The 23,333-nt window shown below is 37.3% G+C and overlaps 1 protein-coding gene across 4 annotated transcripts in view; it reads left to right on the forward strand.

The window, feature by feature from the left end:
- The window catches only part of LOC112565529 (intersectin-1-like), a 55,957-nt gene that overhangs the window by 25,597 nt on the left and 7,027 nt on the right, over positions 1-23,333 (forward strand). For 2 of the 4 annotated variants that reach the window (XM_025240992.1, XM_025240994.1), the window contains 12 exons: positions 11,255-11,373; positions 11,910-12,016; positions 12,270-12,345; positions 12,898-13,005; positions 13,148-13,246; positions 13,705-13,872; positions 15,116-15,187; positions 15,442-15,579; positions 16,385-16,506; positions 17,091-17,173; positions 22,227-22,304; positions 22,955-23,128. In XM_025240992.1, the coding sequence (XP_025096777.1) occupies positions 11,255-11,373; positions 11,910-12,016; positions 12,270-12,345; positions 12,898-13,005; positions 13,148-13,246; positions 13,705-13,872; positions 15,116-15,187; positions 15,442-15,579; positions 16,385-16,506; positions 17,091-17,173; positions 22,227-22,304; positions 22,955-23,128 (1,344 nt within the window). Of the gene's footprint in view, positions 1-11,254; positions 11,374-11,909; positions 12,017-12,269; positions 12,346-12,897; positions 13,006-13,147; positions 13,247-13,704; positions 13,873-15,115; positions 15,188-15,441; positions 15,580-16,384; positions 16,507-17,090; positions 17,174-19,308; positions 19,384-22,226; positions 22,305-22,954; positions 23,129-23,333 lie in introns of all 4 variants that reach the window. The other 2 variants (XM_025240993.1, XM_025240995.1) reach the window with 2 other exon arrangements.

Raw genomic sequence — 23,333 nt, forward strand, 5'->3', positions numbered from 1 at the left:
TGTTTCAGTAGTGTAGCATTTAATTCTAGCTACTTATCTTTTTCAAAATTTAGAAACAGAATTTGGTTTTTAGAAGCTTGCATATACATAAAATCTGCATTTTTGCCCACACACATAGCATAAAACATTTGCGCATGGCACATAAATAATGTACCTGGGTATAAAGGCATGTTACTTTAATTTGGAGTAATATTGAAGATTTTAGAGTATGAACAGCTGTAGAGATGCACTGTTTTGTGGCCCTCTCTCCCACTGATTCTTCTGTCTTTGGTAGGAGAGTAAGCACATAGACAAAGTTCATAGACTTAAATGTCAACATCCGGATAAAAGGTCAGAAATTGAAAGTAATTATATATTATAGTTAGATGGCAGTTTCTAACTAATTCAAGATATTTTGGTAATTTTGATCCACCTAATAGATTATGAAGGATGTTTTGTGTGCATGCTTTCATCTGTCTTATGCTTCTTATAAGAACATTTCACCTATGAATGTCTTAACAGGATGATGCAGCTGATGAAGTGAAAGGGAGACAAGCAAGATGTGATGTGGCCAGACCTAGATCCCCCATTACCTACCCCTTCTTCCCCTTTCCTTTTGGCCTTGTGGCCCCACAAATGGTGGCCTGTTGGCTGAGTCAGTAAAGTCTTTGTGTCAGAGCCGTGCAACTGGTCACGGTGTCCTCCTCTCTGCTGCACTAACCACACAACTGTAACTAGTCACTTCTCATTTGAAATAAATACACGGACATGTTAATTTGAAAATCGGATAAGCTCTGTGCAGCATGCCTCAGAGTTAAAGTTAAAGGAAGGTTAAAAGCTGTTTGAGTAACTCATTTTGTATGGAAAATGTTTTACTGATTAGATAGTTGTTGTAACAGAATTTTAGTGCATATCAGGATACAGTTTCTTGTATCTTATGTATACCACCGAGTTCTTTATGCTCATGTTTTTTGAGCCTGTCAGTAATGTTGTCAACATTTATGTGGTAATAACAATGTAAATTTTAAAAAGTATAATTTCTTTATATAACTTAGACTAAACTGTTGTGGTTTAATAAAAAAAAAGAGAAAAAAAGCAATGCTTTCCTCGATCAGCATTCTAGAAACTCCCAACTAAATATATCTGCCAGAATAGGAAAGAGGAAACCTATCTGCACATAATTTGTCATGAATAAATGAAATATATCCTGTATTCAGAAAACATTCATCTTAAAAAGTCTAGTTTGACCATGTTTTTTTTAATGATTGGATAAAGTGCAGTGCAAGATATTGTTAAAATCTGGCTGAATATCCCCCATTGTTCAGAGACATACATGCAAACATCATGTTTTTAGATTTGCATCTAAAAAAATGGAAGAGGGATAGAGTATCTGCCCAGATGTGGGAAACAGCATCTTGTCTGAGCTTTACCCAGTCATTACTAAAACATTTGCACCAACTAGACTTTTACATGTGTAACCTACCCACCTCTTTATGCCTAGTCTTGCCACATTTTTGAAGATTTATTCGCTAGCTAGACAAAAAATCAAAAGGCATTTAATCAGTGAACTAAATGGATAACTAGATTTTTATTCTTAAAATTATTGCGTAAAATTCATTAGTTTAACTGGTGTTAGTTTATCTAGGTTTGCTGCACAGTGCAGATAGCTTAGAAATTTTACAAAGAGAACCCACTTAAATGTGTGAAACTGTGATGCATAAGGTATGGAAAGCATGCTTTTCGTGTTCTAAAAATCCTTGGTTTCACTTATTTGAACTTAAAAAGGTCATTACATATCACAGTATGCATGACATTATCATTTGGTCACTGCTGCATGAATTGTTTAAATGTATGGTATACCCCTATCATCTTTAATGTTTTTAAACATAATTGTTTGTAGGGTAGGTGGAGATGAATACTTGTGTGGAATAAGTAACAGTACATTCTTCCTGAAAATATGACATATTCTTTCGTAGAGTTTCATTGATTCAAAAGTAATAGAAAAGGCTAGTCCCCCCGCCCTCTCTTTTTTTGAGGTCATAACTGTTAACAGTGGCACACAATTCAGTGAAGGATCTAGTGATAAATTTGATGCATGCACATAAAGCATACATGTTGTATGATGAAGGTTCAAGTGAGCAAGGCTTTCCAGACCTATCTGCATGCATAGTTTTGCACAAATTGTCTTTTGTTGTACTGCACAAGTGGCATGAGTAGGAACTAGATATTGCTAGTTGCTGTTGTTGATATGTAAGTGGCAGTGTGCGGACAGGAGGACAGAGCCGTGCAATATTACAGGGTACTGAGACAAATGTTATGGTCTCTAGGGGTTGTGGCCACCCCATATCTTTGCTTTAAACTTGCTTTTGTTGTGTTGCCCCATGTATTTGCTTTATAGTTTTTTTTAAAGCTGATTTTGTGCAACGTGCAATGACCAGAACAAAAACGATTGCGTTCAGTACTTACCAAGTCTTTTTTTTTTTTTTTTTACACATTACTTATTGATGCACTGTTCTCATGTGCAAAACTACATCAAAGACTTTATTAATATACATGTGAGTTTATATAATTAATGAACCCCGGCTTTGTCTCCTGTCGGCACACAGCTGCCATTAAATAGACATCAGCCCATGTTTGATTAGATATTTGATTTTTTGCAAGTTTAAAAACTGACCTGGGATTGTTTTGTATGCTAAAAACACGCAATAATAGATATATACATAGTTCCTCCACCACTCAGAATGTATAATATTGGGCACATGTAAAGTTTTCAAATTATTGAATGCATATAAAATATTTATTAGCAATGTATTATTATAGCTTTTCAAGTATGGCTCTTTAGATATGTTTGGAGGATTTTTTTTTTTTTTTCGCCGTGATAGTATTGTAAGATTAACAGTGTGTAACAGCAGTTAACTTACTGACACTGTAGTGTTTTAGGTAGTAGCTAGTGTTAATCAGATTACTTGGATCTCGATGAAAACATCCCTATTTGTGTTGTATAGTCTTTCCTCATGGTTGTTAGAGCTCTATTCTCCATTCAAACCCACATTGTTAGTTGTGCAGAATTGCAAATTTTTGAAACATTGATGGGTAAATAGTTCATATAAGTTTTATTTATTGTGGTACTTTTTGGAAAGGCACTGTGGTCTTGGTAAGATCAGAAGAAAAATATTTGATGTATGCAGACCTCCAAGAAGACTATGAAGTGTTTACTGTAGGAGTGAGGATTGAGCATTTCAAAGCAGCCTTATGTTGTGACACCTTGTTTTGTTTCAACATTCAGATATATTTTTGAAATGTTGACACTTCTCTACCACTAAAAAAAAAAAAGGCATTAAGGAATGTGTTTAATCATAGCTTGCTTATCAGTATTTCTTTATCTTCCATTTTAAACAGCACTATTAAAGTTATCCACATCCAAGTATTTGAAAGATCAAATGAGCCTATTGAGTTGCTTCTGATAATTGTGTTTATTCCTTGCTGGTCCTCAAGGAACATAGGACCGCAACAACACTGTTACTTCTGATATTATACCTTTTTAACATAATAATGGTAACAACAATGCACTCAGTTTGAGGTAAGCAGTTTCCACTTAAAGCAAATATTTCTTGGTAAATGTCTCCTGATGTCCTTGCAACAAAGTAATTCTGTCCGCTTTAATGCATAAAGCTTAGGTCTCAAGAACGTTTGTCAAATAAGGCTGGGAAAACAAGAAACCTATCAACTTCTCATTGACGAACAAGCATTTTCATCCTGCTGTGATTTGAATTTTAAAAAAGTATTAATGGCTGGTGGCTTCTTTACTCATTAAGCCACCTGAACAAAACTTTCTTCATATGTCTGGAAACATGAAATGGGTTTCTGAATTTGTGTGTGTGCATTTTGTTCCTATAATATATATTTGTTTACAATCCCACTTTCGGTTGAGGGAGGAGTTATAGTTATTTTGTTAATCCTTGTGATCTACAGATATAAGAGTTTCAATATTCATTAACATCTTGGTATTAAATATTTATTCTGGAACTTGAAATTTGTACAGAACGATTATTTTATAATGTCAACTCCACAGGAAATGTAGATTTTCTGCTTTAAAAAATAACTCTTCCCAAAATTCACACCTGTGTATGCAAATGTCTTCATTGCAGTACACCCACATTGAGTTAAGAATACTATTCTAGTAATTTCTAGCTGTACAGTAGTTTAGAATTTGTAATATGTATTTTATGTAACAGGTGTTGTATCTTGCAAGTGAGTATTGTATCCAGTGCAAGGTTTTGGCTCATAACATTTTTATGAGTATTGTGAAAAGAGAATTGTGGGAAGGTCTTACAGCAAGAAATGTTGTAATGTTCTATGTGAATTACACCGCTAACATTTTTGAAACCAATGATCAGTAATTATTATTAGTAGTAGTACTGTCCCCTAATCCTTGTTGTTGACTTCAGCTAGCCAGTTGAGTACTGAGTACATTTCATTCACCCTATCCAACAGTAAACGTTATATCAGCATGCATAATATGTCCACTTAAATGGCCTAAACTACTTTCCAAAGTAATTATTAAATGTAAAGGTAACAAAGCCCACACAGGCAAATGGTTAGAGACAGTGAACTGCCAAGCACAAGGAGAACTTGTTGGCTAATGAAGGATTAAGTTTCTTAACACCTGGGGCAGAACTGGAGATAAGGGTGGATATATTAGACCATGCCTCATGTCAAACTATTTATGAGACCACTTATTTATGGGGGGTACAGTTTTGTGTTTGTATGCATGCTGATGGCCATATCTTAATACAGTCAAATCTCTCTACTATGCCACCCCTCTACTATGCCACTCTCGGTATTATGCCACTTTTGCTCGGTCCCGACTATAAATTCGATGTAAAAAAAAAAATTTACTATGCCACCCCTACTCTCGCTTCTATGCCACTTTTTTGTGACTGTTAAAAGACACAAGTTGTAAAATTCCGCGCAGAGCTTGACTATTATACTGTATGGTAGTGTGGGACATCGCAGTTAGTGGGCATGGAACATAGCACGCACACAGGGAGGGTGGAGGCTGGCGATGTGGGGGGTGGTGGTCGCTGGCCGGGTGACAGCCACGTGACAGAGGGAAGGTGTGAGGGGGTCGACTAGCGACAGGATGCAGTGCGCGGATGTGGTTGGGAGGGGTGGAGGATGAAGAGGCGAGGGGGAGAATGAGAGGAGACAGCTAGCGAAGCCGACGATTCTTGAGAGCTTTGGACCAGACCTGGGCAAAGGCCTCCTGTCTCTGACCGACCCGCCCGCCAGTATATATATACTGTACACATTGGGTAAAACTGAGTTAACTATATTAGTCCGGCCCTCTAAAACCATCCCAATTTCTCATGCGGCCCCATGGGAAAATTAATTGGCCACCCCTGCTTTGGACTGACGGGTAACCTGAGCAAATAAAGCCGTTTTTACGAACCCTCTCTACTATGCCACTCTCCCTACTATGCCACTTTTGCTCGGTCCCGGTAGGTGGCATAGTAGGGAGATTTGACTGTATACTGTGTAAATTACTGACAACGTAGAAAACACTGGTGGAGTTGGAGGCATGAACAGGAGACTAAGATGAACCCTGAAGTCCAACAAATTTCCTCAGCCATTTTCAGTTTAGTCTTTAGAGGTGTGTTGTACATTCAGAAGGGACAAAAAGTAATGACTTATCAAATATCTTCTGACTATCTCATTCAAAAAATTAATAAATGAACCATTAGATAACTAATATACAATATCTTCATTAGCTGGAATGCTACCTTTTCTTCCTTATGTACAATCCTCCCAGCCAGTCCTTTTATGATATCTTTGAAGGAAATAGAACTTGATAAATGTTAGCAGTCATGTTAACATCACGGCACCTTTGGATTGAGCATTTGTTCCCAGTATTCCTGGTCTTCATCTCAAACCAGACTCAACCTACAGAATAGGGTCACAGAAAATATGACAGCATGTGTCCTTCCATCTTCCAGGTTTACTGTTGATAGTATGCATATTGGAAAATATAATTTACGATGCTCTTGTGCTCTTTCTGTGATGAAACTATTTCTTCTACAATTGTAATAAAGTGGAGATTTCTTCCTCATAAATTCCAGTATTTGAATTTAGTTTAAAATGATGGCAGCTCCACTTGTTGGTAGAGGCAAGGGTTGTTTTTTCCCACTGAATCTTTACTCTCATATTTTATTTTATCTCTTTTACTTGGTTCCTCAAGAAGTCTTAACTGAAAGAACTTTTTATAGTAAGTTAATCCACTAGTGTTAGATTTCTCCAGAAATTGATGCAAAAAAACATTGCTACTAGATGGGGACAGAGCAATGTCCTGATTAGTGTTCTCATTAAAATTCTGAACCTGAGTAATGCCTCTGGTTAATGTCAAGAAGGTTAAGAGAGATTTTCTGTATACAGCAGTTTTCTGTCATCTTGAAAGTTTTAGACTACAACATGTAGGGCCATGTACACACCATCATTAGAATGGCTACTATACAGAAATTTAGTCACACCTCATGATTATTCTTTAGATACAAAATATAGGCTTCCACTGCCTTAAAAATGTAATGTTGTCTTTGGTACTTGCACAAACTCTCAAAAATCAAAATGTGATTGTCAGTACTTAACAGTGGGGAAAATTTGTCATTATTCCCTGGAATTTAGTCACATAGTTTTTTTGCCAAGTACCATTAAAATGACAAAAGGCTTCTATGATTATTTCTTATGCAAAGTTGGGTCGACAGTTCCAGTACAAAGTAATGGGTCACGGAGCTTTTGTTGTAAATTAAAGTGAATTTAAAATATTTTTCACTGTCCTTGAACATAACCATCTTTTCTTTCTCTTAACAGGTAAGATTCTGTGTGTTCAGGTTCTTTTCTTGGATAATTGTATTGGATGCAGTAGTGAGCTTACAGCTGTGCAGAGTTTGATAGGTTCAAAAATTTCTGGGTTAGTGGGATCAAATACATTTATAGGCAATAGATCAGGATGTAGATATTTGGAAGTAGTTTTAAACTCTTGCCATGTCCAGTCAAACAATTTTTTCCTTAAAAGTATAGACCCCCCATTAAAGGAAAGCCATTTTTATCAGTGATCATTCAAAAAGCACATTACATTATTTCAAGGAGAATTTGTGCTTGCAGTGCTTTAAAAGAACAAAACTATTTACTAGCAGCTGTTTACCTTGTATTTAAAAGAACATTTGTCTGGAACAGATGTGGCTGCTGGTGCTTGATAGTGTCAGTCCCTGCTTGTAGAGACCATTAAAGCTCAGAGCAGGAAATCTGATTGTTGATTCTCTGGGCACCAAAACAGCTTTCCTCAGCATGCACGCACCGAAACCAGTTTGTGCCTACCATCAGCAGCATGAGGACGGATGGGGAGCACTTGAAACTACATAAAATTCTTCAAATTGTAAAAATAAATTGGCACACTTTTAACAAACAGGGTCAGGTTGCTGAGGATAAGCACAAAGGTCAAAATATATGAGTAATAAATCTACCAATAGCCGTTTGGCTTAACCGACAAAAATTGACATTCATCTCTGATTACCATTTTCTAGCATGAAAATTAAAAAAAATAAATATTGGCTGTTTAGGATTTATTTCTGAAACTTCTTTCTTGGAGAATATACTACAAAATAAACTGAGCAAAAGCAGCCTCTCGTTTCCTATGAAATCACTTGTTATTGACATCTGGTGACATTTAAATGAAAAAATATATCATAACTTTAATTTTTTTGCAGTGTCACCATAGAAGTGTTTTTGGATAATCACTTCAAGTAGCTGGGCATGTTGGTGAATAATGGCATTATCAGGATAGGGAAGCAGGTGTGACTTTCTCCCATGTGAGATTATAATGCTCACATGCAGAAGCAGTCTTTTGCAGGAGCTGAAAATGGTGCACCAAATATATGTTGGCTGTCAAAAAAGTCTTTGTATATAATAACTTACAAACAATATCATAGAGAGCATCTTCACTGTATGTTGCATATAAAATCAGATATTGATACATATAATTTATCAAAGTTAAAATCTAGTAACAGTCTTCTATCAGTTCACAAGAATTGTTTTCAGGATGCATTGAAGGTATGCATGAAGGAAGGATTTTAGTAATAAAAAAAAAATACTCACTTTTTGCTTACTCATATTGGTGCTTGCTTTATTATGAAAAAAAAGTTGTGCATCCAGTTACTGAAGTTGTATCTGCTATTTGCTTGACATCTGCAGATGTTTGGCATACGGGGAAACTTGTAATCTCTCCCATCCCCAGAGGAAAAATATAGCTAGAGATGGTCAGTTGCTTCAGTACTTCATCACTGCCTGTGTTTTTGTATTTTGTTCTTTGTTTCCTGTGGTTACTCTTTTGCCACTAAACTCTACAACTTCATAAGCAAAAAAAAGCCTTACTAAATCAAAACAGGCTATGGTCATAGGAGACGTGGCAGCATTTTGACACTTGTTTTGATCACAAGTGTCCTCGATTTTGTTGTTTTTTTTTAACTATAGGCAACCTGCAGCTTAGCAGGTTGGGGGGCCAGTCTCTTGTGATTGTGGCTTTGCACAAGTCAGTTGCTAGCATTTTGTGATTTTTGTAATTTTATGATTGTTTCCCTGCAGGTCTTTCAAACCCAAAATATTTCTGTGGCATTCATGTTCTGCTTGTATAAAGCATGAAGTTTAGAATTTTCTGTTGAATGATGCATATGCTTGGGTGCATGCATGAAAGGGCACATGCACACTCATAACATGCATGCTTTTGAAGGGCTGAGTGTGCACACATTCTCTAAATGTGTGGTGGTTATTTCTATCCCCTCAGCTCACATTGACTCAATATGCAGCCAGAGTTTTTTAATTAAAATAGATTACTTATTTTTTCCTCTCATTTTTTTTTTTTTTTTTTTTTTGAGTGAATGTCATGCCATTTTGCCCCAGGAGAAAAAAAAGCTACATTTATATTACTGAGCTGTTTTTTTTAATTATTATTCAGCAGACTTAAAAACTTATTGCCTTGTCTCAAATCCTATTTCTTTATCACCTGTTTAGGTACTTTTCTCATGTCTGCCACAGCATGTCTTTTGTTCTTTTGTTCCATATTGCCTTAATTTCCTGTGGCTGAAATTGTAATGCATTGACTGCACCATTCAAGTACAACTTCCACCTGAAAGAACATTTGATGTGCGTGTGCTTGAATCAATGCGTAGTACTTTTTACAAATAAAAGTTTGTGTTGAAGATGATGAAGCACATTTATGTTACCTTCAACTACATGGCAGTACCATTTGTTCATCTGTGCCGTGATTTTCCTAGTTAACCAACAGTAGCAGTGTTAAGGGTGTCATCTGCTGGTGGTGAATTTCTGGGCTTTATTTCCTTACCTTGAGTGTTTGTCTAGCCAAGATTCTGGGGCAGTGCTTTTATTGGTGAAAGGTGTGAACTTGGTTTTTTTTTTTCTGGCATCTGGTTTTCATTCCACTTGCATTCATTATCTCTTTTTCTGTGTTATTTTGGCAGGCATGGTCTTTGACAAATAGAAGACAGTAAGAGAAGGGTGCAATGTAAGACAAAATACTTTAAAAGTCTGTACATTCAGTTTCCTTTTTGTCTGTTATGCTGTGTAAGATCAAAATTTTTATTTTGTGTGTACTTTTTGTATTAAACAATCAAAAGGCATTTAAGGTCCACTGAGATCAGTAGTCAAAGTTCAAGGCAATGGTTCTTCCCAGAGGTTTTTAGATTTAATGCTTTTATATGAAGAGAGAGAGTTGCTTTTACATTTTTTTTTCTTTTGTATATTTTGTCAAAAACCATATTTGGAATGATGAAAGATTGTTAACGTGCAATACTTTCTCTTTGTCATAAGTAGTCATTAATCTGCAAACAAGGATGCTGCTTCGTTTCTTGTTGGCATTATTAAATGTAGCTGAAGAATCCCATGGTGTTTATTGTCATTAAATTCCTTATCAAGGCGTTCTTTTCTCTTAAGTTCATACATTACCTTCAAATGAAAAATGTTTCCTTTTGTGTTGAAATGTTTGTGCAAGTGTATGTGTGTGCATGTGCAGATGGTATATATTTATGATTTAAGGTAGAAGTATGCTTCTGCACATATGGGACTGAACAATAAATAAATAATATATTTGTTTCTTAATATTGGCAAAAACACAAACCTCTGCCAAAACTTCTCCAATGAAGCACTTTGTTATTGTTTCTCACGTACTTGATTTACAGCTTGATTCAGTGAAAGCTATGAGAAATTAAACACACTGGTTTAGGACCAGAGAATATTAAAATTTTTGTTGTACTCATCCATGTTTATTCCTCATTTTATGCAAATATTATAGATATTTTGGTTTTTAGAGCATTCATCCTCCATGATACACATGCAAAGGACAAATAACAAATCTTTGATTTATTTATCAGATAAGAGAACATTTATCAGATAAGAGAATTCTTAAAAAGAAAGGCTGGCTGGTATACCGTGAACCAATGGATGAGAAATAGTGAGGAGGTGGATTATGTGTGGGGACCAACTGTGCTTGGGAGGTCTTTAGATTGATATTGATTATTGGTTTTCTTGCTGGAAATGTGTGTGAAGAAAAGAGAGCTACCTTCTAGCAAGAGAAAACACTTAAACATCTAAAGCAGGAAAGGGCTAAAGGCTTCTGGAACCTAATGAGCAGCAGAGCTAGGAAAAGATGGTGGCTTTATTTTCATCATGCCACTACATTATTGTGATTTAAGATACAAATTTATGATTCAACACATTTCTCAGAATCAGAATCTTTTTCACTTTTCACACACTCTCTCCCATATCCCCCATCCCTGCTCACCATCCAGTTGTGTATATCCCCATCTTTGGCATAGTGGATTTTGATTGAAGGATGATTGAGTAGCTGGCAAAGAACAATATAAAACAATGAAATTGGATGTGCAGTACTATAACCAAGGAATGAGTTGTGTATCAATATGGTAACTAAGAGAAAATGATTTAAGAGAGGAATATAGAAGTTCAATTGATTGCGAAAGGAGAACTAAAAAATGTATCAGAATAAAAAAAATGTTAATTAGTGAAACATTCACCACTTTATGAATCATCTATAATTTTTGAAGATGGGCATCATAATATCAACTAACACTGGAGACACTTCTTCAATTTAGACAAATGATGTGCCTTCATTTTTCATATGCTACAACTTCCAGATCAAAATGAAGAAAAATATAAGATTAGTGCTAGGAAATTCTCTGTCCTTAAATTGCAGGGCTGAGTGATGCAGTGCAAGGGAACCTGTCAGGAATTGAAAAACAGAGGCAGAATTATATTCAAGAGTTGATCACCACGGAGGAGTCTTATAATGCTGATATGTCTATAGTTATTGAGGTAAACTTGAAAATAAGTGTGTATGTATGCATATACTTTAGATAAAATAAGACTTTACTTGTCCCAGAGGGCAATTAGAGGCAGCTCTATATGGAAGCAAAACGACAATACCACAAAATATTTCCTCTGCATATTAATATTCAAATCGACTTTCATATGTGCATGGTACTTTGCTTGTGCATGTGGCTCATAAAATATTGTTATGATTCTTACTCATTTGCACGTAGGTAGATTTATACCTTTGTACAAGGGGGAAAAGTTTGTTTATGTGGGTTGGGGAAGTAGAGGGTTGAGAACTGGGATGAAAAAAAAAAAGAAGAAAGAGTTGTCACAGTAAGCTGTCACTACTCAGCACTCAATGAAGCTCCACCTTCTGTCCTTGTTAGCAATATAGTAAAGAATCATTTGATGAATCAGTTTTCACATTAATGGCAATTTTAAGTTATGGCTTGTGAGACCATTCTGCTCTTGAATCGTCAGAAGATATTTTGTCTTTTTTAGAAGGTGATGTTTCATTGTATCGTGTGTATTTGCAGGCATTCTGTAAACCTTTGGTAGAGGCCAAAGTCTTATCAGCTCAAGATGCAGAGAAAATTTTTGTCAACTGGAATGAGCTCATCATCTGCAACAAAAAGCTTTTGCAGTAGGCACCGACCTTGACCTTTGCAGAGAAACGATTTTCAATCACTAAAAATCCTACACTTTATTGTCTTATCTAGATACTGTCTCTCTCTTGCACTGTCAAAAATAGAATTTAATTGAAGAAAACTTGACAATCTGTTCAAACAATAAACAGCTTGATATGATGCGATGCTTTATTTTATTTTATTTTTTTTGGCATTTGTTTTATCACATTCCTTGCTGATAAAAAGTATGAGTAATATTTGATTTTTCAGATCACTGAGAGTGCGGAAAAAAATGTGTGGGAAAGGAAAAGTCATCCTGATGATTGGTGACATTCTTTGCGAGAATGTAATAATCTTTTCCATTTAAAAATAATCTTGACATCAAATGTACCTGTACAAGTGTTTTTCTGCAGTATTTATGTGCTCTTCCACAGAAGTTTTAGGATTTCTTCACTAACAAGATTATATTGATATGCTAGGAGCTTGACTCTGGTACTGTTTCACCCTTGTCTGAATCATAGTTTACAGTGGTCCTGAGTTGTATGATTTTGATAAGGCGTTTGATTTTGTATGAGATGGTGCAAAGGAGAGTGTATGTGTGTGTATCTGTGTGCACATGCTTATAAATATATATGCATGTGTGGCTGTGGGGGTGAGGGAAAGGCATCAGTGAACATGAAAGAAGGAAGAACTTGCACACCTGAGCAATATGCATACTTTTGCACCATTACATATGTCAGTCAAAGAAGGATGTTCAAAGATAAACTTAGACAACTAGCTTTTTTAAGAATTTGTAAATTAGTGTAGGTTTGTTAAGTCGATGAGGAATCATCTTATTCAATATGATGATCTGATAGTTTAAAGGCATAAATAATGACCTAAACTTTATTGTGTGCAGCTCCCCCACATGACGCAATATGTGAGATTTTGCAGCTGCCAGCTCTCTGCAGCTGCACTGTTGCAACGCAAGACAGAAACAAATCCTGAGTTTGTTGAAGAGCATAAGGTCAGTGCAACATTCCAAAATTTTCTTTTCGATATGAATAATGTGGTCTGTGCATTTGTTTTGTTTTGAAGTCATTCACAAATAACGTATTTAACAAAGAGAAAATCTTCATTTATGTCATCATCTACCTTTTTCTCTGCAGAAGTGTGTTGCTAACCCAGCAACCAAGGGCATGCCACTCAGCAGCTTCCTGTTAAAACCTATGCAACGCATAACCAAATATCCTCTTATTATAAAAGAGGTGTGTATATGTGTATCTGTTGGAGTGCATCTGTGTGAGTGTGTGTGTTTTAGAATGCAATGTTTACTATTGTTAAAAGAATTATGCCTAACACATAAGCTACTTTATGTATTTAATTTAAGAAAGAAATGATAAATTCAAGTTACGTTGTGGTATAAAAGATGTTTTATCAAAACTTGTGGGCTTGTTATTGTAGGAACCACAACTAACTGTATGGCTATTTCTGTAACCAGACTGATCTGCTTCATATTATAAATTTGTCTGTACTTTCTTTATTGAAACCTCAACATTTAGGAAATTGAAAAACAAATTCTGCGTTTATATCCAAGCAGTCACCACTGTTGCAGCATGATGCACCACACACACACACACTCTCTTTCTCTCACCTTATGCTCTGTTGACAAAAGCATCCACTCCGTTAATTGTCACACTGACTGGTAAAAACAATGTGTGGTCAGATTCTGAAGTACACACCGGAAGATCATCCAGACTATGGGAATGTTGTGGAAGCACTCATGCGAGCGGAGGAACTATGTAATCAGGTCAATGAGGGTGTACGCCAGAAGGAAAACTCAGACAGGCTTGAGTGGATACAGAGGCATGTTCATTGTGATGGCATTGCAGAGGTTAGCGAAAAGAAGCTATGTATCTTTCTTTACTTTTTAATGTTATTGTTCCAAATCTTAGATACTCCAAACAGTCTTGCTAATATATAATGATTTCTTTGAAGGAAAAGGCAGTTGAAATGGAAAGTTGGTCTTAAATGATAGATATTGAATCATTTTTGCTCATAATTTCAGGTTTCAAATGAACCATTTATTTACAATTGTGTCTAAAACACACCTATGCGCTTGCACTCAGGTGGCGCTATGTATTGTGCTCTTTCATAAAGAAATCTTGACTATGATTGGTGACATAGAAGGTACAGTTTGACAAAGAAAGTCTCTGTCATGCCAGTCTTCTGTATTTTGTTTAACTTTTCTTCTCTGTACATGGATTTTAAATTGTATGAGAATTTCCACAGATACATGATGCCAGCATTAAATGGCTTTACTTAGAAGACTGAAAGTTAACTCCTGTACCAGATAGTTTCAATGCCATTAGTTTAGTTTAGTCTTTGTTACTCCTCGAGGAACATAGGGCCCCAACAACACCTCACCAGCAGACCCGGTTTTGGCCAGCCCCCTTCAGTTGGGCCCATGTGGTTCTGTCCTTTGCTTCACTTTCTACTGTTTTTTTTCCAAGTCTGCTTTGGTCTCCCAACTCACCTCTTCCCTGGAGATTCCAGTCAAGTTCAATGACATTGCACAACAAAACATATTGCAGCTATCTCCTTTTGCAGCCTGAGAACTAAGTTTTAGAAGTGATTGTAAGTAAACGATTGTTTTGAAACTGAAATTTTTTAGCAGAAATCATTTGCAACGTTAGTGTCTCTCATTTAACTTCAGCAAGCTAATTTCACTTGCCTTTTTCTTAAAGTTTTTTTGGGGGTTTTTTCTATTTAGTTCAGTAGGAGTGATGTGATCATGTTTAGGAGCAGACAGGCAATGCATAAACTTATGTCGAAATTCAAAATATTAAATGCATGTCCATTACTAAAATGAAGTTAATTAAAGAACAGTGGATATCTTCCCATGATGACAATGTTATGATTTAAAGAGAGAAAGTATAAAATTTTATATTTTTGTAGGATTTTATATTTTTTTCTCATTTCTTTGCACATGAGAAAATAGCAAAGTTTTTTGTATGTCTTGGACTGCTAATGCAATAATGAGAAATAACTTTGCTTGAATGTATAGCAGCATTTTAAATTTATTTTAATGGCTTGTCAATGTACTGAGGCTTTTAAAGTTGTTGTATCTGTCGCAGAACATTATTTTCAACTCTGTTACAAACTGCTTGGGTCCTCGAAAACTTGTACACACTGGTATTGTTTATAAGGTAAAGAGCTGTGTGTAAGTGGGTGTGGTTGCACATGCATTTAAGTGCATATGTGTATGTGTATGTTAATGTGTGTGCATAAGCGTGCCTACAATTCCACATACTCTGATCTAGTTGCATATATGCAGTCCTTAAACATAATATTATATACCATGATAACACAACTTTTAACTTTGTCTTTTACCACTGATGAAACAATGTATAATAATAGTCTTATTAATGAAGATGTGTGGCCTGCATACTTTATTGTGAAGGTAAAAAGTAACAAGGAGCTGCTGGGTATCCTGTTCAATGACTTCCTCCTCTTCACAGTTGCGTCTCGACGTCTTGGTCCGTCTTATGCTGCCTCTCACATCTTCGACTCCAACATGCAGCTTAAGATGTACAAAGCAGTGAGTTGCCTTGTCATGATGCACAAAATGTAGAAGAGATTTTTAAAGAGAAAAGGCAGACATTACTTAAAAGAATAAGCACTGAGTAAGTAGAAAAGTAAATGTGTGCACTTGAAATATCATGACTCTTATACCTATTTTCCTGTTTTTCACATAATCAGCTCTCTTCATTTTCACTTCCATGCCTCCTGTATTTCTCAGTTAAGTAAGTTCTCACTCACATTAAAACTGCTTCAGTTACATGTTCTTTTAATTCTTTCTTTCTTTTCTTTACTAGACCTGGTTACTCATATGATTTTGGTGCATTTCATATAATATTGGAGAGGCTATACACTTCTAAAGCTAAAATAAAAGAGCTGCCATGGTACCATCTGTTTTCTGATGCTTGTGTTTCATGTTTGGCACCAGTGGTTCATTTATAGCCTTTTGTGTATGGTACATTGAGCTCGCCTCTGTACGGACAAGTGCACTTTACAAATTCAATAATTATTGTTTCTTTCTCACCCCTTATTTCACACTTCCCATTCGTGCCCATTTACCCCACACCCTAACATTATTTCCTTCTTTAACTGTTGCTGTGTGTGCACTTACTATGGTTGCGTGACATGCTTGATAGCAAGAATAACCATATTTACAGAAGAGGAAGGCTCACTAAAATTATGATGATTCTCCAGTTTTTCTATGATAGCCATTTGCAGTGGCTAGTTGGAGGATGGAGGCAAAAGGTGTAACTGCCAGTCACACCTGTATGTTCCTTGGTGGCATGGTGCAATCATTAATAGTTGGGGCTTATTCCATGTTGCAGCCCGTGGTGCTGAATGAGGTGTTAGTGAAGAAACCTGTGGAGGCAGATGCAGATCCATCTCATTTTCAGATCTCACATATTGATCGTGTGTACCATCTTAAAGCTCCCAATGAAACTGAACGGTAAGCTATTTTTTAAATATATCTTTCTTTCTTATTGTCTCCCACTCACTCTCTCTTTTTTAAGTAAGGTCTGAGACAAATCAAAGACAGCTTTATGCTTTGCCAAGTGCTAATAAGATTTTAATTTAAAGGTTTGATTGTAGATATGGAGCAGTCAGCATATTCAGTTATGTGTGCCTGATAGTACTTGTTTACCTGTATTTTTTTCTCTATCTTTATTAGTGATATAGCAATGTTGTTGTTTGCATCCCATGTGTCAGGTTTCAACCCTTGAATAAACAAATCTTTTTCTTTCCCAATCTAGTGCTTGTAGCAAAAAAAAAAAAAATGTTCATGCTATTTATTTTCAGTCTCGTTTTCTTACACAGAAAAAAAAACCCCACAGACTTGCAACTAAACACATGCATATTTACCTGAAGACATATTTAGTTGATTGTTGACCATAATCTAGTTGCCCTCCCTTAAATAAAAAGCTAACTTCAACTTGACTTGTCCTGATGGTGCTAATGCAGTTTCATTCAGTTATAGATTTATTTTCTTGGAAACCCATAAGGCAAAAAAAAAAATTTTTGCCTTTCTTGCAGAGACTTGTGGATAAAGAATATTGACATGCTGTCAAGACAGTTCCTGGACACTGAGCGAAAAAAACGTGAAAGACAGCATTCAGGTGCGCTAAGATGAATGACAGTTTCAGGGATAAAAAAGTTTCATTCTTTATTTTATGCACATGTACTTTGAAATGGATTTTTGAAAATATAGATTCAAAAAATTATTCAATTTGGTAAAGGAAATGCAAGGTTGTGAAATTTAAACATTTAACATACTTATTTTTAAGCACTCAATACAATAACAAGAGAATAACAGTTATGATTTTTTAATAAAACTGTTTAAGAATGATGATAACCAATGATATTTGGGATGTATCATTATATTATCAAAGTTATCATCATTGTTGTTGATACTGTCATCTGTGCTGATTGCTGGAGATATGCTGTTTGTTCAACATCAGCAACTATGTCAGGAATCAGCTTTATTAGTTTGAGTTAAACTATGGACATGTGAATAGTTTCTGTATTCATAGATTTTGATGCATCACAGTATTTCTCTGTTGCCCGCACCTCCACATCCCCTTCTATTCATTAGGACTCCCATCAGCTCCAGTTTCACCAGAGGGTCTATTGTATCAATGCCAGCTTGTTTACAAACAATAGACCGGAAGTCCTTTTATAGTAACATTGCCGTAGTCCTTTTTATGGTTGAGGTGGCGGGGGATAGCACACAACAGCAGGGACCCAGCAATTGTTGGAATGTCGATTTATGACACAGAAAAAATAATGTTGGAACTGGCATTACCTAGGGATGAGGGCTGAAAAAAAGAAAAACAAGAAAAAAAAGGTTTCACATTTATTGTTAGAATCGATCAGAAGAAAGCAGAGCCATTTCCAGGCTTATAGGCATTGAGTTGTAAGAGAGGGACGGGTGAAATTACATCCGATGTAAGCCATAGACCATTGGCCATCGAGCGGCCAATCATCCAGTAAGCATCGAACATAGAATTTTTGCACTGAAACCCGCGTGACACATTACGCTGTAATCTTCAACGAAGTTAAGCTGTTCCTAGTATTTCATTTTAATTGGATGCCATACCCGCCCCCTCTCACTCTCGTAGCCTATTTACCACTACATTTCGCATCTGATTATCGTCATGTGAGCAATTTGTTTTTATAATAACAAATAGGTGTACATTGGCTTTTGTGAATGAGCATTTTAGGGTTTGTTATGTAAACATCTGATGGAAAGTCAAGAAAAACGAGAAGAAAAAAGGATAATGATGGTGATGGATCGATGATGATCTGAACAGCACCAGTTGAATGAAGTACATGGAGTCTTAACTGTGTAAGGCCAGAGAGCTTAGATGTAAGCTCTCTGGTAAGGCTACCGAACAGCTGTACGGCCTTCTCCAAAGATACAAGAAACTTTTTAGAATTGAACGTGGTCCACAGATTTCTTACTTTTGAAAAAGAAAATTTTCAGTTTTAAATAAGAATTTCTCATAGCCCGCTGTTCGTGCGTCTCCTCCACCCACACTAGGGATGGTGGCAATTCGCTGCAGGCAAAGACATTATGGTGTCAGGTCGCCCAAACCGGAAATAGTCTGGCTTTGTGTAGTGCAGAGAACTCTGGATTCCACCTGCCCTGTCACCTCCTCTTCACACAGCAAGTCCTGGATTCTTTATCTACAAGAAATCAAAGACTTTTATGGGGCTTTACGGCAACAGTAATTTTTCTTTTTCATGTCCTTTAATAGTCTAAAATTGTTTACAGCAACACAAAGACAGGATGAATGAGATCGTCTTTGATCCAGCGGTTTATTTTTTAAATTTTAATGCAGTAAGATTTATTTCCTAATATCTTAAACTTTTTTTTAGAAACTCAAATCTTGCAGCTCTTTGTTTTTCTAGCTTCTGAATTGTCCTAGTGCTTGCGAGACAGAACAAACTGATGTCAAATATGTTGCCAAAGCACATTTTTTTTTTTACAGAAAGAAACCTGTTCCAAATATTTTATTGGGTGGTCTATAGATGCTTGCGGAAATAATGATTTTCATTAAATACAAAGAGAAAAATACAAAACGGCATTTAATTTCGGAGTCGACCTGAAAACCTGACGCCGTTAGGCGCCGTTAAACCGTCTGTCAGATGCATAGGTCTGGCCCTGCGTCACGACGCCACTGACGCTAATCAATACCAGCTTCCCTGTGACCCAGTGTGATTTGTTTTTGTTTTTGTTTACGTCGTTCAGTGAAACTGAAGCCTGTAGGTCGTCTGCTCGTGATTATCGAGGAGGGCATCAAGCTGCATTCTGCCTCGGAGTCGGGTAAGGGCTGTTGTGGCCTGTGACGTGGCCTGCTGCATGGTGCTATTATCTGGCCCAGCATGCCACCCCACGCCGTTTGGTCGCCACTGAGCGAAGCACTGACTTGAACGCCTCCTGTCTGTGACGTGTAATCATGCATGCTGTGGTAGAAATGGAATGCGACTTTTTCTTTTTTTTTTTAAACGAACAAAGTTTTACAGTAGCTTAAAGTTCTTCTTAACTGGACAAAAATGGAGGAAAGTTTGGCAAAGTTTTGTACAACTCTCACGCAGAATCGTTGCCAAAATTGTTCCAGTCAAAATGTAGTGCGTCCCTCATTTGTCAGGTTAAGAAGAGTCTTTGCTATGTGCACTAGTCGCTTCATTATTATTAGTAGTAGTAGTAAATTTTTTTACTGTTTTATTTTAATTTTTAGTTGTATGAAGGTTTGGCTTTTGGTATCTTTATGGTACGAGCTTTGACTCCCTTTCCCCCCAACATGCACGTATCCCAATCCAACTCTTGGACGCGCTTTAACGATATGGAAAAGTGAAACATTAAGTTGGATTCCATAGTCTTTTTCTATGCGACAGACGAGTCTAGGAGGTAGAAAAAGTTCGGATGGTTCTTTAAAAAATACTTTGAGAGATATATATATAACTTTCATTTCACGCGACCTGAGGCGTTCATTGTTTGCCAGTGCTGCTTATCGCTACCAGATACATCATGTTCTGACGTCGAAACGGAACTTGGAAGGAGGGATCGGTGCCTGTTTGCGGAAGATCATCTTGCATCGTCTGCCAAGAATTTCTTCTGATCGATGAGGTGACGGGTGTATAACGCGGGTGAAATTTCACCCCGGGTAGCCCGTGTTAAGTTCGTCACCGTCGGGAAGACATCGCGGGGTCATGCGTGAAGTCCCAGAGTGCTGTTGCAGCGCGCAAGGAATTCAAAATATTACTCATTGTCTTACTGCTTTTACAGTTTCCTTTGCTACTCTTCCGTAGTTTTGAGACAGAAATTGAAGTAGGTCGAGCTTACTTCACGATCACTCACACCAATTGTTTTTTGTTATTTTTGTGTATGAGTATAAGCTCGGTTTCGGGTTTCTTTGCACGTGAGCGTTTTGGGCATGCGTCATTTCTTGTAGTCCAGTCCTGGCTATGCATCTGTTGTATTATTGCTGCTGTAACATGCATGACAGTTATAAGGCGGGCGGTTTAGTGAGCTTAGAGATGTCCCAGATGGGGCCCGCCAGCTGTCAAGCCTTGCATTCCAGAGGAGGCTGTAACCCACTTACCGGCCTGTGAAGCCGTTGAGCCAGAGACGGTTTCCTATCGCTAAGTTCTGTGTTCCGCAAGGCGGGTGTCCGGTATGATGCATAACAACCATGCTAACCATTGTGTTCCTAGGAGAGAGGTTGTCAGCTTGACCGTCCTTCTCGCGGATCCTGGTCTCGATTTCTTTCCGCAGCCGGGAAGACCTTGGCATCCTCGGTGTCCTCTCATGTTTTGAATAGCTCGGGAGTGTAGAGCATGATGGTTCTTTTACATGCCGACGTTGGGCAAGAGAAGGGACCGGATGCTAGATGAGTTCTGCTTGAGATCTCGCAGGAAGTGAACTTTTCAACAGAAAGTAGCTCACTGTATCTCCCTATAAACGCCGCTTATATAGATAAACACTAGGAGGGTACTGCTATGAAGTTGTCCACCTGGTCACAGGCAGCAGGCAAAGAGATCTCAAAATAAAATATTGAAGACCAAATATCAGAAAACCAATAGTATACTACTTCTGCTTCTACTACTACTGTTACTAATACTAGTGATGATGATCATGGTTTTAAAGACTGGCAGTTCAACTGATTCTGAGAGACCGAGAAATCTTGAAACTATTATGATATTACTGTTATAAATTGCAGCGTGAGGAAAGAACAGTTTCTCAAGAGAATACAGAACAGAAAACTTGAATAGCATAACAGAATTGCGCGATTTTTTTTTTCATCCGTGATTTTGTAAAGGAAACTCACTAAATATTTTGCGTTCTTCGCTGTCGGATTCGATTATCGATTATTGTGTCTCAGAATTTCCGTCTGAATGTTTATTTTTTCCAACCCCATGTTTTAAATAATTCCCCTATTGCCAAGATATGTGTTTTCAGGCTAGTATTTTCTGAATCGTTTTCGCATTTTATCTTATTTAAGCTTTGTGGGTGCCGTGGATGGTGCGAACAGAAATCCATAGTGGCGCCTACATTCTGTCCTTCGTGCATGGCGCATGCACAGAGCTGGAGCATGGCACAAACAGAGCATTGATCTTGAAGATGACTAGATGCTATCTGCTTGTTTGAAAACTAACAAACAACCAAACAAAACAAAAAACTTGCATGGTTGCTCGTCCTATGTGCATGCGTACTTCGCGAGAGTCCAGGGACATCGTGAAAATAAATACGAATATACGGGAACAGTCGACACACAAGACTTTAGGGGGATTTTTTAATTATTTTTTTTTCAAAGAGGAGGCTTGGTGGACGAGCCCAGATTTTCGTCTGATTTGATATTTTTACTGAATTAATATACGTGGACAAGAAAATGTTCTCTTATTTGTAGAGGATAGATTAGCGTTCAAGTTTTCTTGACTTCCTGAACCACCTTAAATTTTTGCTCTCTGTCCGAAACTTTCTTTTCCCCCAACTCTGCTATTACACGTGCAAGGGAGCTGTGTGGCTGGTTTTGTTTTCCCCCGACCATTTTACTTTTGAGTTGATAGAAGACTTTTATTTCGCTGCCTTGTTTGTGCACGACTGGTACTTACGTGCATGTTGATGTTGTTTGCGCTTTTTTTTATGTATCTGCATGCGGCACTCAGTAAGGCGAACACCCGGGGTGGGTCGGCTCCTGGTGGTCATTCTGGAAGGCTGTGATCTACGAGCAAGTGACAACACGGGTATGGTGACAGCTTCCTGCACCCACCTTCATGCCATCCTCTCAACTCTGGTTTAACTGCTTGTTTAACATCTTGCATATCCGCTATGTTACATAGAGTTTCTTCACAGTTCTTCCGTTTTCTTTGTTATAGTTACATTCTCATGCATGTACGGAAAAATGAAGTATGAATTACGCATGGAAACTGAAATATTGTAGTCTGTTTGTAGATCCACGACATTAGATAACAGTAATACAAAATGCATTTAAGTCTGGGTTAATCCATTGTGAATGTAAGACAAAAATGACTAAATCTTCACATCTTACTACTTTTATTATGTTTTTGAAGCAGCGCATTTCATTCACTATACCTAATTCAGAGTTCAGCATTTAATGTATCTCTAGTTTTTAAACAACTTTCAAAGACGTGCAGTCTACATACCACTGATAATTTTAGTAGCGATTTTCAGAGATTAGCGCTAAAAAGAAACGTCCTGTATCGTGGTCTCTTTCTCTCTCTCTCTCTGTCAACTACAAGAATTTATATTTATTTATATTCACACATTAGCACGTAGGACACCCCACTCTCGCGCTCTCTCCCTCCCCTCGCCCGCACACCTATATGATTTTAACCGAATCAGCGTCAGCAACCACACGAATTGTGTTCTACAGGGAAGAGCGATCCCTACTGTGAAGTGAGCATGGGCACCCAGGAGCACCGTACCCGCGTGGTACCCGGGACACTGAACCCAAAGTGGAACTCCTCCATGCAGTTCACCATCCGAGACTTGAACCAGGACGTCCTGTGCATCACCGTCTACGACCGGGACATTTATTCGCCCAACGGTGAGTCCACGCTGAAGATCCAATTATCAGGAACAGAGAAACTGTTTAAATGCATTCAGGAGTTTTGACGTTCGTTAGCCGATAGCTAACACATGTACCCGACATGACATATTTAGTCTTTTTTATTGTAAAAGTTTTTTAAATAGCGTGAAGGACTGCTACTGTACAAGTCAACCCTGCAGTGGTCATTTTTCTTGAAGTTAGC

The sequence above is a fragment of the Pomacea canaliculata genome, linkage group LG6 (genome assembly GCF_003073045.1).
Source record: "Pomacea canaliculata isolate SZHN2017 linkage group LG6, ASM307304v1, whole genome shotgun sequence".
NCBI classification, from domain to species: Eukaryota; Metazoa; Mollusca; class Gastropoda; order Architaenioglossa; family Ampullariidae; genus Pomacea; species Pomacea canaliculata.